This window comes from Vidua macroura, chromosome 3 (assembly GCF_024509145.1).
Source record: "Vidua macroura isolate BioBank_ID:100142 chromosome 3, ASM2450914v1, whole genome shotgun sequence".
Classification (NCBI taxonomy): Eukaryota; Metazoa; Chordata; class Aves; order Passeriformes; family Viduidae; genus Vidua; species Vidua macroura.
Genome location: NC_071573.1, coordinates 61,902,945 through 61,919,540, shown reverse-complemented (window position 1 = coordinate 61,919,540; position 16,596 = coordinate 61,902,945). Strand labels below are relative to the sequence as shown.

The 16,596-nt window shown below is 36.5% G+C and overlaps 1 protein-coding gene across 5 annotated transcripts in view; it reads right to left on the bottom strand.

Moving 5' to 3' along the window:
* The window catches only part of PTPRK (protein tyrosine phosphatase receptor type K), a 382,123-nt gene that overhangs the window by 30,092 nt on the left and 335,435 nt on the right, over positions 1–16,596 (bottom strand). For 2 of the 5 annotated variants that reach the window (XM_053973379.1, XM_053973381.1), the window contains exon 14: positions 6,415–6,553. In XM_053973379.1, the coding sequence (XP_053829354.1) occupies positions 6,415–6,553 (139 nt within the window). Of the gene's footprint in view, positions 1–3,105; positions 3,136–5,269; positions 5,312–6,414; positions 6,554–16,596 lie in introns of all 5 variants that reach the window. The other 3 variants (XM_053973380.1, XM_053973383.1, XM_053973378.1) reach the window with 2 other exon arrangements.

The following is a 16,596-nucleotide window of genomic DNA, read 5'->3' as shown; positions in this document are numbered from 1 at the left end:
CCCTTTTGAGAAAGAACAGGAAGTGATTTTCAACTGTCTCCAGGAGTCAGATGGAAGCAGATAATATATTTTAATTATAACTTCAAGCATATATCTCAAGTAGCAGGAAGTATGCAGAGCAGCATGAGGTGTGCCTTGGTTCTGCAGAAACCTGTAACTGTTCTGAAATCTCCCTGTTTTCAGCTAAAGCCATGACTATAATACATTAGACAGCCAACCTGCTTAGTTGGATAAATCTGACACCATATGGGAGAGACACAATCATCACTTAATATACTGAGTTCTTGAAAATGTATGTTTAAAACACAGCTTATCTTCATAAGCTTTTTCTGCATAGAATGCCATCAAATGCTCTGGTAATTGTTTAGACAATGTTTGTCTTACATTTCTCTTTACTAAAAGGATGGCCAACTTTAAATAGTGCATGCACATTCTAAGAGCAGACAAGGATAATATTAGGTACTTTCTTTACTATTCTTTACTATCAAGGTGGTGGGACATTTACAGCAGTTGCCCAGAGAGGCTCCCCTCTTTGGATGTGTTCAAGGCCAGGTGGGATGGGCCTCTGAGAAATCTGATCTGGTGGAAGGTGTCCCTGCTCACAGCAGGGGGTTTGGAACTAGATGATCTTTAGGGTTCCTTCTAACACAAACTATTCTGGGATTCTGTGAAGAATATTAGTGTAAATTATCCATTCATTTACTTGTCGAGTCCTGGGAAAGTTCACCAGAAAGGACCTACGCTGTTCTGTAGGGCAAGAAGTACTTCATGCTTGCACATATTTAAGAAAATATTACAGGGCTGTTTCTTAAGTCAACAGTCATGGTTCATGATGAGGTACCACAGTGTAGAATATGGATGGACAAAGCTCTTCTGTGAATAGTAGATTCTTCCACCAATCAGACTCAGTCCTTATTTTGTCAGATTCCTCCCCTTTTGCTCCATCCACTCCTTTTATGGAACAGTTGGAAAATTACTACTCAGTAACATTCTTATTACAAAAATCCCAAAGGTGGTCTCTAAACCTATCATTTTTTTTTTCCATCAAACTATTGTTTGATGGGTTTCTGTATCAGTTGTTACACGAAAAATAAAAAAAATATGTTGGATGTCCCCCCTAAAATGCTTTATTTAATACATTTACTCCACATGTTCCTTTCAACTTAAGAGACACTGGTTTAAATGATGCTCAGGTTGAACAAATGAAGACCATAAGAACTTCCAAGAGTGAAACTGCTTGAGCTTTATAACTGGTTCTGAATACTATCAAAGCCTTCACAAAACTAGCATTTCTAGTTCAAAGTAGTTTTTTAAGTTTCAAAGCCTTTCAGTCTCTATACACTGAAGATCACCTTTTTCTAATGTCACCTCAGAAACGGAACAAAAAGACTATTACATCTCATCTCTTGACGATATTAAGCTTTTCTTTGAAGCATCACTTTGTAACAAAACCCGCTAGCCATGCTAAATAAATCAACAGCTATTAAGGCTTTCATGTTATTAGCTTATTACAGTAGCTACTTTCGAATACTTATGCTCTGCTTCAACACCTAAAAAGGCCTATTGTATTCTAGCACTGCAACCCAAAGCTGCTGGGAAATGGGAGGACAGCTTTATTGTTCAACAGCTCTGTGCTCCCTTGGGGTTTGACAACTTCTTTTTCCTTTTCCTTTTCCTTTTCCTTTCCCTTTCCCTTTCCCTCCCTTCCCTTTCCTTCCCTTTCCCTTTCCTTTCCTTTCCTTTCCTTTCCTTTCCTTTCCTTTCCTTTCCTTTCCTTTCCTTTCCTTTCCTTTCCTTTCCTTTCCTTTCCTTTCCTTTCCTTTCCTTTCCTTTCCTTTCCTTTCCTTTCCTTTCCTTTCCTTTCCTTTTCCTTTCCTTTCCTTTCCTTTCCTTTCCTTTCCTTTCCTTTCCTTTCCTTTCCTTTCCTTTCCTTTCCTTTCCTTTCCTTTCCTTTCCTTTCCTTTCCTTTCCTTTCCTTTCCTTTCCTTTCCTTTCCTTTCCTTTCCTTTCCTTTCCCTTACTCAGCTAAAGGCACATGCAATCTATGCTTCGTGATAGTTGAGCGAATCATTAGGTTAAAGAATTTGAGGCTGACAGAAAGCATAAATGATTCTCATTATCTGCTAAAGGATTCAGTTGGATGAATCTGCTCAGGTGGGTGTTACAGTGGTTGGAGGGGAAAGGTGCTCCATCATTGGATGAAACTGTGTGGTTAATTATCTTGAGTAGAAGGAATTGCTATTTAACAAGGAAATTATAGTCACAATAAATCAGAGAATGGCAGTTAGCTAAACCAGATTATCTTTTTTTAATATATTTTTAAGGTGGTTTAAAGAAGTAAACTAATTCTGCTTAAAAATGTAGGAGAACATTATTATCAAATACCACCAGTTCATCAAAGCACTCAAGTGCATCCTTAGAACTTCTCTAAAGTCAAGCACATTTATCTCAAATGAAGGATGCGTGCAACTGCTTGCTCAATCATAGACAAAATTGTCAGAATCCTCACAGAAACTCATTTGGTCAACAAGTATCAAAAAGCCAGTTTTGCTTCAATGAAGCAAAACTTTTATGCAAACCAATGCCATAAAATAAGATCTGCAAAGCACCTCAAACTCAAAAGAGGCAGACCATAAACTATTTCTAGAAGTCTGGCACCTGCTTACAACCTGCATAGGAAAATGGTACACAAGATCACTCCTGAACTGATACTCAAAGAAGATACAGTTTATGATTTACTGGCACAGTTCACTAACTAGGAAATGGGAAAAGGTCTTTTTTTCCTTAGTGTGATGTGTTGCTGTGAATCATAATGCAAATTAAATTATGATCATAATAAATTAAAATGATAGTTATGGAAAAAAAACTGTAGCAAAAACCTAAGGTCTCAATATACAGTTAGAAATACAATATCCCTTTTAAAAAAGAAACAACAGGGTATGAATAACAGCAACAATGATACAAGAAATTTTTCAAGCCTGAGAACAAGGAAAGGTAACTATCAATAAAACTTTGGAAAAATTATAGAGACTGTTTTTCTTTTTTATAAAGGGATACTGCATCTTTAAAACACATAAAATAGTAAGTCACCCGTATTCTACTTACAGATAGTAGGAGTAAGAATAGTAGCTCCTCCTGGCAAGCAAATCATAGACAGTGGAAAAAGAGAAGCAATGGTGAATGAAAAGCGTGACTCTGTCACATCCAACAAAGCAGAGAAATGTGTGTTTAAAAAAAAAGTTGAAAAATTCATGTTTCTTTGGTTAGCATTTCAACTTGCTCATGCACAAACTAGCCTTATGTTGCCATGCAATTAAAAACAAAACAAAACCAAACCAAAATTAAAAAACCCTAGCGTATAAAAATGATTTGTTTTTTAGAAAGATCACTTGAGAAAATTACATGCTGAGATTTCACTTATTGCCAAAAATTTTGAAAATTAAATGGATTGTGTAATTTCAACATGCAGTTCACCATAATATAATGATTACCGCCTAGATGTCATGACAAATGAACAGCTGTGTACAAATCTTGTGCAGCAGATATGCTTTTTACTTTTCAGTCACAAAAAATTAGGTTCCATCAATAAATACATTTAATCAGAAAACAAATTCTTGTCATTCACTTTAACATATTTATCAGTACACAGTTGTATACATATATGTTTGTATGCGTACTATGCGTAGCTATATGAGTACACACATTTTAAAGAAAACTGCACATTTCCGGATATGTGTGTACTGGCATATCCACCACACATTTCCTGAATGCAAACATATGCTTTTTATTTTTAAATCTTACAGTTGAAAATGCTGATGTAGTCATGCTAAGCATTAAAGACATGGAAGGTAAACAAATGGAAGGAAATGAAGGACATTTGGAAATAGTCCAACAATGATTTTGAAAATAAAAATGGCATTGCTTGTTAAAGATGCAGTATCCCTTTTCTTAGCTGGTTTGATTACTCCAGTAGAAGTCTTTAAAAGCTGTTAAGAGCTTCATTCAGAAAAACTTCAAACCAATTTGTACAAAATGATCAGGCAAAGCCCAAAACATCTCAAGCTCATGAACAAAACTGCTTAGTACTCCATTTTCCAATAAAATGTAATGCTGCATTTAATCAGTTTGAGATAGCGGTGGCTGTGCATATGACTTAATAAACCAATAAAAATGCAGAAACCATGGTTTTATTGACTTTTCCATCTAATAAGCTGTGGTCAATTCGGGTACCAAAAGGGATACTACATAATGGATCACTGAATAGGTACACTACAGAGGGTGATTCAGACGGATCGGTTTTCAGTCCCACCACAACTAAGTGAAGTGTGTTTTCGTATGTGTGAATGTGTCAGAGTTTTTACAGCTGTTTCTGCCTTCATTACATGAATTGACCTAGCTCACTAGATGGACTGATTTAACTCAGGAACACAGTTGTTCTGTGCTTTTTGTAAGAGACCTTGACTAAAGCTGGTATAGAAAAAGTGCCCATTTGCACTAAAAGCTGAGAGAGAGACATCGACAACATATGCAATAGACAATCAGTTAAACTATCGTGATGGAAAGTTGCCAAACATTAAAGATTCAGTAAGCAGGTTAATTTCTCACCTATTTAAAATACAAAATAGTACAGGAGTTTAGAAATATTATGTGCTATAGAATGATGATAATTTCTAAAAGGATACTGCCTTCACAGGTTCTGAGGAGGGAAAGGGGGAAAAAGGGAAATTTAAAAATATCACTTCACAGATATAATTAACTCTGGTCAAACAATTCATAGCAAAAAATTGAGCCTAAAAGGACTCTGAGTGGAAGAGGCAAAAACAATAAGAAAAATGTACACATGGATTTGTTTGTTTGTTTGTTATTTGCAAAACTAGTCAATCACATCTGGAAGTGACTGACACACTGTAGTGTTAGTTGGTCTCTCTCTCACACACAAACACACGTGCACACACAGAGAATTTTCTATTAAATGTAAGGGGACCACTGTAACACTCACTAAGATGATACTTCCCAGCACATACCATGCTACAAAGCTACAATATAGAGATTTCCTCCTGAAAGTTGAAAAACAACTTCACTTTTGTTTTTCAAAAGTCGTGTAAATAAAGAAAGCTGGCTGACTGTATGTCTTTTTTGTACATGATGAGTTGGACCTTTTGCATATGTGTAAATTGTCAGCCACAGAGGTAAACAACAGAGAAAAGTAAAAGCACTTTTGGGAAAAATCACATATGTAGCTAACTAACACACAACACTATAAGCATACCTAATGTTTCTAATGCAGACGTTTCTTCTCCAAGTTATATATCTCCAGGGATAATTGTAAAAAGGCAATAAATTAAAAAATCTAATGCAAACCAGCAATGATAACATATAGAATGATCTTAATCTACAAAAATAATAGTAAGCTGCATTTCAAAAGAATATATGCAACAATCACAAAAATACTTTTTATTATAACTTCTGCAAAAGGCAAGGGAATGCAACGCACACACCATGGGAAGGCAAAGGGCTCGTTCTATCCAAGAGAAATCAGCTTGTGCTACGTGAAGGGGAACTGCCAGGGACAGGGTGCACAGAGGGAGAGGAATTCATTTCTATACAATAACTACAGAATTATAGGACATATTATGGACTTCTATGCCAGGTTAAAAGAGTTGCAACTACTGGGAAGGCTAGGCTTCGAAACACTGACCAAGCAATAGGATTGCACAAGTTACTACAGGTAGGAGGATTGGGATGCAGGGATAGCATTGAACAATGCCAGAAGATGGCGATATTGCTTACTGTCTAAGAAAGCACTGAAAAAAATTTAAATTCACTCAAATTAATACACTTTTAAACAATTTCATGCACTAAGGACTCACTAGATAATTTTACAGTGATGCAGTATGACTTTTAAGAAAAAACTCCAGGTTTACAAAAGCATAAATAGAGGTATAAAATTACATTATTTTGCAAGCTAGGTAACATACAAATACAAATAACTCATTAGAGCTGCATAGAGAAAATAATATTCATTAAGTGGTTAAAACATGAAAAGTGCAATAAGCTATTATTTTTTCTTTGCTTTAAAAAATAAAAAAGGCACCATGAATTTCAATTCCACCCACTTTAACAATCTGTACATTCTTCCATCTCCAACTTAAAAATCCTTGGAAATAAATAACTATGGGAAAATGTATAGTTATCAGAATCTTAAATAGAAAGAAATCCTATCTTTAAAGATATCCTAAGAATCACAGAAAAACCGAAAGAAAACACAAGGAACTAATCAAAAAATCGACCAAAAGGACCTACCAGTCCCAAAACTTTTTTTTTTTCTAAAGACCTGTAAAAAACATTCTTTTAAAATTGTTTGATAAGGAGGGGGGAAAAAAAAAGATCAATCAGCACAGATAATTTTCTTACCTTTTTTTCACAATCAATATGACAACAAGGAGAAGTAGGATGAATACCAGAATTCCAGCACTTATTCCTGCTATTTTCACCACTCGATCTGTTTGTTTAGCGGGATCCGGAATCACCTCAGGTTCTTCTGTTGCTGCTGCTAAATTAATTTAAAAAAGAAGTTACTTAAATGTGTAAGCACTAGAGACAAGGAAATAATTATTGGTGATAATTTTCAAATATGTGTGTGTATTAATAAAGTAGTCAAAATATAGATACAGGCATCATGTGTTTAAACATCTAGACATATGTATGTAGACACTCTATAAATTTAACAGAACCATAGAATAAGCATAGTCAAAAGGGACCCACAAGAATCACTGAGTCCAGCTCTTGGCCTTGCACAGAACCATCCTCAAAAGTCACACCATGTGCCTGAGGGTTTTGTACTAACACTTGAGCTCTGTCAGGCTTGGTGCTGTGACCCTGGGGAGCCCATTCCAGTGCCCAACCAGCCTCTCGGAGAAGAACATTTTACTAATACCCAACCTAACCCTCCCAGCTTGAGGCCATTCCCTCAGATCCTGTCACTGGGCACCAGAGAGGAGAGATCAGTGCCTGCCCCTCTGCTTCACCTCACAAGAAGTTGTAATTGTAATGAGGTCTCTCCTCAGTCTCCTATAGGCTGAACAGACCAAGTGACCTCAGCTGCCCCTCATGCAGCTTCCCCTTCAAGGCCATCACCATCTTTGTTGCCCTCCTTGCAACAGGAAGTATATGTGTATGTATACAGCTGAGTAAATAAATAAATAAACAATCAAACAAACAAATATATATATGTATATATACACACCTCCACACAGGCAGAAGTGTTTATGTACCTGGATTTCCAAACAAGTTACTGTATTAAAAAGCAGAAGACAAAGCAGAGACAATCTATCAACTTACCACCATTACTTCATTTAATGTTATTTTTTTTTCAGATATTAAATATGGAATATTTAACACTGAATAGTAAGAAAACATTTACGCACAAATAGGAAGACACTTTTTTCCAAGCCGCAGTGTGAACCCTAAACTGCAGTACTTCTGTCCTCCATGCAGTTTCAGTCCACCTTTGTACATTAATTCACCTTACAGCATCTGGTCTGAGATCTGCATTCTACTGGGAATTTTGATTCTCTAAATAAGGTAATCCACAAAGCCAAGCCTAAAGTCAGCAGTAGTTTCATTTCTGTTTATAAGCCCTGAAAGATACCACACAAACCACTGTTCTACAGAGAGATGAAACCAGTCTGTAACACAACTGAGTGGGCTGAGGCTACAGGTTACAGCAGAAAGAAAAATAGAATATACATGAAAGTGCACAGCCATTCAGTCTGCACCTCTTTGCATAACAGCCTAGTGTAAAAAGGGTCAAGAACAGGAGCTTTTCCAGCCTGGTAAAAATATGAAAAATATAAATAGGTTTCAGCAAGGGGTGAAATCACTTGAGATGTTTACTTGTAGAATAGAAAATGGCTTTCCAGTTCTCTAGTTCCTGCTTTCTAAGGCTGTGGCCTTTCTTCTACTCACTAGCATGAACAGGTACATGTGCTTACTCTCCCTCTGGCCCTTCTTCTCTCACTCTCCACCCAGCATGCAGCAGATGCCACTTAACCTCTCTCCTCAAAGCATCTTCATGTGGAATAAGTTACAAGCTTTTGATACCATCATACTTATGTCATTACACAGAAAGTGTCCTTTAGTCTGAAACTAGGATGCTTCTCAACAGATCACCAAAAGCAGCAGGACAAAAACCAAGGTGAAGTCATATGAGATAAAGGCTTCTGCTTCCCTGAAAATCAACTCAATTCAGAAAGCTAGTCATTATCAGGGATAATTGGTATCCAATACTTTCTGGGTTTAACCATGTTACACAGATAATTTCTATTCGTATTCCATGTGCAGGAACCCACAGTACCTTTTGAGGGAAGGATAATGCTGTTGTTTAAAATTACTCTTTATTACTTATTTGTGTAACCTTCATCTCTGCAGTATTTGAACCACATACTAACAACTTACCCTCAGAAAAACCTTCTGAGTTAGGAACATGCTCTCTCCCAGACACCCACACGAGAGCTAGACAGACAGTGAGAGATCTGGCAGGGCTTTAATCATAAAACTTAATCATCATCGTAAGAATTCATCATTATAATCATCTCTCTCACCTACAGCTTGAACTCTATCTGCTGAGAAATACTCAATGTTTCCTTCTGTATGTAAATTCATGCCTGCATGCACACTTGCATACATAACCTGTGAGGATTGAATACTATGTATTTTGTTTGCATTATATGTGTTGTTAAGGTGTCAAGGGACAAAAGTAGGGATCAGGCAGGAGATGTGTGCATGTACAACACACACTAGCTAGAATTAATGTTGTATGCACATATGATGTTGTCTAACAGAGGAAATGGGGGGCATGACTTTTGAGGCAGAACTGGAAGATGAAGGTATTCAGCATTCTCAATGCTTAAAATGAATCAACTCCCAGTCCAGTATTATCTGGGCTGGATGTGACAAATGTGAATGAACATTTGACAAGCAGTAGAGCCAAAAGGCCAATCAGTAGAGTCAAAGGACAAATCTAAGATAAATATAAATGGCTTTATACGCCAATGGGGAAAAAAAAGTAATGTTTGCTGTATGGAGTACTGAGAAACAACAAGGACATGGGAAGGGTAAAGAGGGAGTGCACAGGGACGGGATATTTGCTGTGTCTGGAATTGTACAATGTGAGTGCAGCTGGCCAGCTCTGACCTAGAAAAGGTAAGAAATACCCAACCTGCAAAATAACTAAGGCTGGAGCAAGAGATTTAGTTGTGTGGATGGAGATTTAAGGCCAAGTCTCTGAGAGATTTCAAAATATGAATGATAGGGATTGACCTCAAGATGCACTTCAAAACTTGAAGGCTCAAAAATACATTCAACAGTACAGGCTTTGAGCTTGGATCAGGAAAGTGGTATTTTCAAAGGAGTATTACTGATGGCAGAGTGAAGGGGAAAGAATGACAGACCTGTTTCATACCTCCTTGGAGAAAGACAGGACCCTTATGACTTGATAGAGCAAGCTGCAATATATGTGCTTCTCAGAGTCATGTTTAAAATTATTGCATGGCCACAAACACAGCTGTTTCATTCAGAAAAGTTACTTTAGAAAAACAACTATCCACATCTCAGAAAATCTGAAGGAAAGGTTACCAAGGGTGTTTACATATTTGGCTAACTTAGGAACAGGTGTTTAATTATATACACTCTAGGAAATAACTGGTTTCGATTATCAGTAACTTCAAAATGAAGCTCTCTGTCAAGTTTTTCAAGCAACAGTGGAAAGCCAGGAGGATATCTCCTGCTTGACCATTTGTTCTTGTTTCCTTACATTAAGGGTTTTGAAGCAAGGGACAGTAACTCATTCCATGAACTTTAAGGCTACTTATGAGATAAAGCTGGTGCCCACTAGAAATGCACCACAGAGTCCTAAATTAGTTGAGGAAAATGTCATTGAATAGTCATACACTAACCAAGTGTATAATCAGTGGAGGAGCCTCCTATATCCAAAATGCTAAAATCTACTGGCAAAATGATACCTGTCTTGCCAATGTCAACAAAAAAAAATTGCTCTGAACTTAAATGAAGACAGGATTATTACACATATATTTCCAGCAACAGATAATATATGCATTCTTTAGACTAAATGCTACATTTGGGGACTATACAAAAGCAATCATAGATACAAATCACACTGTAATCTATGTGTATTGCATGCAATGATTATTTTGAGGGAGCTGTTGAATGTAGCATAGAAGTATTTAATGAAAGTCATGAATTTGAAAGCATTTCCTATTACTTGTGTTTTCACTACAATACACTCAAAGTGTATTGTAATAACCATGTGTGATCTTACCTGTATATAACCAGAGAGAAAAATAGAGGAACCTTGTGTCTACATGTTGAACCTACACATGTAAGTGAATATCTCCTGGCTGCTGAGAATTCGAGAACAGCCAGAACTCTGAGAACTTGCTTTGTCTACCCTCTACAAAACAATCAGAATTTAGCTTTCTGAAGCAGCTCTTCTGCAGGCTGAGCTGCTGATCTTGCCAAACAAAAGAACTCAAGTAACCAAGGATTCACAAGGAACAAATCTTGCCTAACCAATCGAGCGACCTTCTGTGATGGAGTGACTACATCAGTGGGCAAGGGAAGAGTTACAGATGTCATCTATCTGGACTTTTGTAAGCCTTTGACATGGTACATGACAACATCCTAACACAAAATCTCTAAATTGGAGAGATACAATTATTTTGATAATTGGAATTAACAAACTCTATATTTCTAAAAAGGGCAAAAACACTCTAAAATCATTTAAGTTACAAAAACACCTGCTTTACTAATTTTTAATGCTCATTTTTAGTAATGTAGTCCTGCAATGCTCTCTATATATTGAACATCAGACTCTATTAAAAGGTAATTTATTGATCTGAGAAAGAACCTTGCACGGTAACAGAATCATGATCATACAAAAATGGACTCTATTGACTACTAATTCCTTTGGCCAGCCTTACTCTAATAGATAATTAATTAAGTGTTAATTTTTACTATGTCTTTGCCTTGAATATCAATATATGCATTTTTGCATTTTGATCCTGTAAATCTGAGAAGATATAACCCAACAGTTTTCAATCCGTGCAAACTCATCTTCCATTAAATTTCCAAGAAGAGTTTCTGTCCTGAAACAAAGCATTAACTACATGTTCCACATGTATAAAAATAGCTGCCTACACCGAAGCTTTATGAGCTAGACTGGGAGGTGAACACTGGATTTTAGCAACTTGTCTACTTGCCCTTCTTCTGAACTAATGAACAGCAATGATAATCATATCCCACAGTCCCACTCACAAAGTTCATAAAATAACTTAATCCAGTGATTCTGACTCTGCACATAGCCAGTAACAGTCACCATATAAGAAGTTGTTCTTCTGTTTTCATAGATAGTAGAGTATTCAATCAGTCAACTTCCATGATTAATAGCATGAAGTTCAACTGTGAACAGCACTAAATTAGACTAGTATAGCTAACTCTCTCAGGGACAGTAAAATTCTAAACAGGTGAGGTAGAGTCCATCTTCTCACAATTTCCCAATGTACTTAATTACTCTAAATTCTTTAACCACATTTTTAATAAAATGCACAAAAAAATTCAATATACACTTCTAAAATTGAGCACATGCATATTAGTTACACTAAATTTTTGAAATATACTGTGGCATAAGGAAACCAGTCATGGCATATATTTCTTTCCTGTCTTTTCCTTCCTTCTGTGGTTCAAAATTTACACAGAGCCTTGCAAAATTGTCAGAGAATTTATGATACTCAGCACAAAATCTATTCGCCTATACCTTCCCAAGAAGATGGTGTAGGAATCCAGATAATGATATTCTACTTGCTCATCCAAACACAATTATTCAAACAGAAAATTCTGGTAGGATTTTGCAGGGCTGTTTGCACGGTACCACTAAGAGAACAGCCAGCCTTCCAAATGACAGCTTTTAAATCAGAAGTTTTGAACAACATTTTTATACTTAACCTTCTCACCATACAGTTTGACTTTCTTAACATTCACAGCATTTTATTTTGGGTTTTTCTTTGTGTGAGCAAGGGAAGAAACTCAATTTTATGCATGATTAAAGCTGCTATTTTATTACACTGCATTTTCTTTGAATGTTTATTTCTGTTTATGGCAGATCTTTGAATTCTCACAAACTAGTGTTATTGCTGCATAGCTTGATATTCAAAATAGCTGTGCTCAAGATAATCTGTTCTGCACTTTTGTTATGTGACATTCAAAAACTTTTAATTAAATCCAGGAATGGCATCTGAATGAGTTCAACAAGGTAACATCATGATAACATCAAATGAAACTGAAGGTATCTCTGGAGATGTCAGTCTACTACCTGAGAAAAGGGCTTGTTGAAAAACCAGGTGAGATTTTTAGATTGGTCTGCCCTGTGTTTTAATCATCTGCCCAGAAAGACTGTTCCATTTGCATCAGTCTTGTTTTTTTACTGCTTTGCTACAGTGATAATCATTGTGCAATTAAAGAAATTTTTATAAGTCTGGAATTTAATTAATAAATTCAAATTCAGTGAAAAATCCACAACCACTTTTAGCTTTATTAAGATTTAAAAAAAGCCGGAGCTGATTCGATTTGCTGAAAACATTTTAATGTATACTTGCAGGGATCAGGGGACAGGATGTGCAACTTGTTCTAGCAGACTATGCACGATTCATAAGGTCTTGTAGATATCCTCACATGGGTCACTTGTGACCAAAAATCAGCACTACTGATTTTTCTTTCTCAAGTTGGAAGCTGAGGATTTATTTAGTGGGAAAGGAATCTCCACAATTCTCCCTTCCCTACAGCTCCTAAAGAATTTCTCTTTTGGGCTACAGCTTCTGGGAGATGAAGGCATGCTAGAAATTTACTGGGATTTGGATCAATCTAAGCTGTTGCTCCCAGGGTTCTAAATTACAGATTTTTTAGGGTGGCATTATTAGAAAGAAAAATTGTACATGACTGTGAACAGAAATTATGATTCCCTGAGCTGTGTTCTGAAGTGTCAGGTTCATCCCTGTCACCATAGTAACCAGGCACATGTCTGTCCCAAGGAAGAGAGTTTAACAATCTCTGCCAGTGAAAAGGGGGATCCCAGCCACCACCAGCCTCTTCTCTGAACTTGTCCTGAAAGGAGGGAGTAGTGAGGTGATGCTTAGATAAAATCTGCCGTCTTACATTTGTGTTGCAACATACTGTGCCAAATTTATCCTCATGTGTCCCTTGCTGGGGGAAAGGAAGAGGTGTCACCACCTTCACATGCTGCCAGCTGGCCTTGAGAAGGAGCCCTCAAGGCCCCAAAGCTTTGTGATATTAAAAGTTAAGCATTCATATGGACAAAATGATATATGACTATGTTCTCCACATAAAAGTTCATTGCTGCAGAAATTCATACAGACACTGTTTATGGGCCCCTTCTGATAGTTAATATGCAAAACCAAAATAAATACAGCTTCAGGCTAACCTCTGTTTAGTAAGATTTGGGATGGAGCTGTAGAAGTTAGAGACTCACAGCTGGCTGTGCATACAAATATGGTATCACGTAAACAGGTTACATATCCTGCTTTCAGATAATGCAGAAAAATAGCCTAAGCTTATGCTACTGGATACTTTTAAAATGATGAAGACGTAGCTTATAAATATTCATATACATTTTAATTAATTAAACAGTCTAGCACAGCATATCTTGTCCTACAATAATGATAATGCTCCCTTGAAATTCCAGTATAATATGTACATTTATGTATAAAAGACCAGTTCCTGACTAGCGTTGATAAGCCCCCTCAAATGTTGATAAATTTTGCTTTGATAAGTCATATACAATAAAAAAAACCCCAAACACATCTCTACAACTCTCCAGGACTTTCAGATCACTTAACTGATGGTACTATTTTGGTAGGAAACTCTAAGGAAAATGGAATCATGTGAACGAAGCCTCTGCTGCTATAATGGACTGAAATGAAAATTAATGAGGGCTCTGAAATCAGTAATGTCCATGAATTTATGACCAATTAGCAAAGAGTTTACCTTAATAGATTCAGAAGTATCAAGTGAAGAAAATGCTGAATCTGTTTGCCTCAGTAGCTGAGAAACCTTGGACATGAGCAAATGAGGAGACACAGGAACAATGCTGAGGAGACAATGTTCCTGCAATACTCTGCCCTGCTGTCCATGGGTCACATTGAAAGAGAAAATTAGTGCCATTAATGCATTTCTACTACATTTGCCACTAAGACGTACTTCTGGAGCCGTGTACTTTGCAGACACTTTACTATCTTTAAAACTATGGCACGGATATGATTTGGTTATGGGGAATTAGGATGTCCAGTGAATGTCATAAAGGTTTTACAGCTTTTGAATTGCAGGCTGCTATCTTCTGCCAGGAAACAGCTGTTTGTGCAGAGATAAACCAAGTTAGCTTTAAGGGAGCTGGCTCAGTGATGCAACTGTGCCCCCAGGACATAAAAAGCTCTGGGCCAATATGGATGGATGGCAACACTGACAATGCATTTTTACACAGAGGTGTGAACCGAAGTTACACTGCCAGCTTCTAGTTCAATTGGGACAGGACACAAGATAAACATGTGGACTAAGGCGTCTGAAATGGCACCTCTCAAAGAAAAGAGCAAACATGGTCAGAGGAACATGGCCTGTCCCCATCTCACAACATCACTGCCCAAGAGAGTGGAGACTCCTCCTGGTCACAGTCCATGATGAAGCACAGGTGGCTGAGCTACCTTTGGAACTTTCAACTCCAAAACATTCAGAACAAATTATTTTGCTGACTTTTTATGTGGATAAATTCAAGTCTAATCATTAGTCTACTTGACACCAGAAAATCCATGACACAACCTTTTTTCTCCCTTCCCATTCTGGACTGCCTTAGCTTCAAACCAAATAACAAATATTTGAAAGGAATCAGGATACCATATTTCAGGGGTCTGGTACTGTGTTTTTTCAACCTTTGAAGTTCTCTTTCAGATCATTGTTTCTAAATTGTCAACAACAGTGCAAAGGCTGGAGATTTACATGAAAAAATCCTAATCTGTGTGTTAACCCTCATAAAGTTTTAGAATCCTATAGATCTTCTAAAATATAAACTATTGGACATATTAAGTGCTTGTTATAAAGCATCAGATCTCATTGTGCAACAGCTGCATGTTTGAAATATTGAAAAATTCAGAGAAATACCTAATGATATTTTTTTTTTTTTTGAAATATGGTTAATTGTCTGTATCTTGCAAAAAAAATTTCAAAATCAGATTTTCTTGAGCAGTTTGATGTGTTTCTTTTAGTAGCCAATATGGAAGTAGAGATCTAAAAATTCAAACAAAATTTTTTCATGGCATGTGTACTAACAGACCTTGAAAAGGGTATGTAAAAATAAATGTAGAAATACATAACACGCATACGGTGAAGTATTGGACTGAAACAATGAAATATAAACCACTACTGCTCTCTGATTTTCTGGAAAGGGGTATTAGCTAGGAATGATCCTCTGATCTACCTCATCAACAAGCCATTTAAAGCTGCTTATTGGATGGACTGCTACCATTTCTTAAGGTCACTCTGATTATTTCTCTTTTAAGCACAAAGACCTGTTGTTAGACCTGTTGCAGCCTTTTTTCCTGGGAACATATAAAAGCGTCAGCTAATGAGATAATTTGTTAAGTTAGTGTTTGGCTACATTACAAATCAATCAACTTTCAACTTTTACTCTAAACAAACTGCCTTCTAAAACATGTGTTTTTAAAGATAAAATCTCTCTTGATGATATAAAATTTCAACTGTGCAAGACACTGCACTGTAAAATTACCTGGTGTTGACAATTAGTCCTATATGGCTTGTTAGCTCAGAATTAATTATGGCTTGTTAGCTCAGAATTAATTCTTAAAAGAAAATTATTTAAAAAGCAATGTTTGGTAGCAAATATAATGCCTCATCTTTCCACCACATAGGATTTAAGAAGTTTAGCAGAGAAAGTAAATTATCATGATCATTATTGCTTATATGACATGGTTTATGTGGAAAAATAGTACTCTCAAATGCCTGAAGTTACATTTAGCTATGTTTATTCAAAATAACATTCTATTAATAACTTCTGCTAATTTAAGCAACTATAAAATTGCAAGTGAGAATTTACTGGTAGTGTAGGAGTTGCAGAGTTAATGCAGAGCTGTGTAATTACACTGAAAGAAATAAGGACAGCTTAAGTTTTCTCCACCAGAAAAGTGCAAACTCTCACCCTGAACGATAGCTCAAAATACAGAAAATGCGATGAAAAATTTTCTTATATCAAATGCAGTGCTAATAACATTGTAGATGGAATCAAAAGATGGAGGCAATGAAGAACAAAAATGGTCTTTCCTTTATTCTTTCCAAAAAAACAAACCCATACAAATTAAAGTTTATATAGTACTAAATCTAGCCTTTGATAGCAGCCATCAGTTGTTATTTGCCATTCAGAATGGTGGAAGGTGAGAAAATAAACAGAACCCTCCAAGAAAACAAGTGGTTAATTCTTCCTTTGGGGGTAGGGCCTAGTTT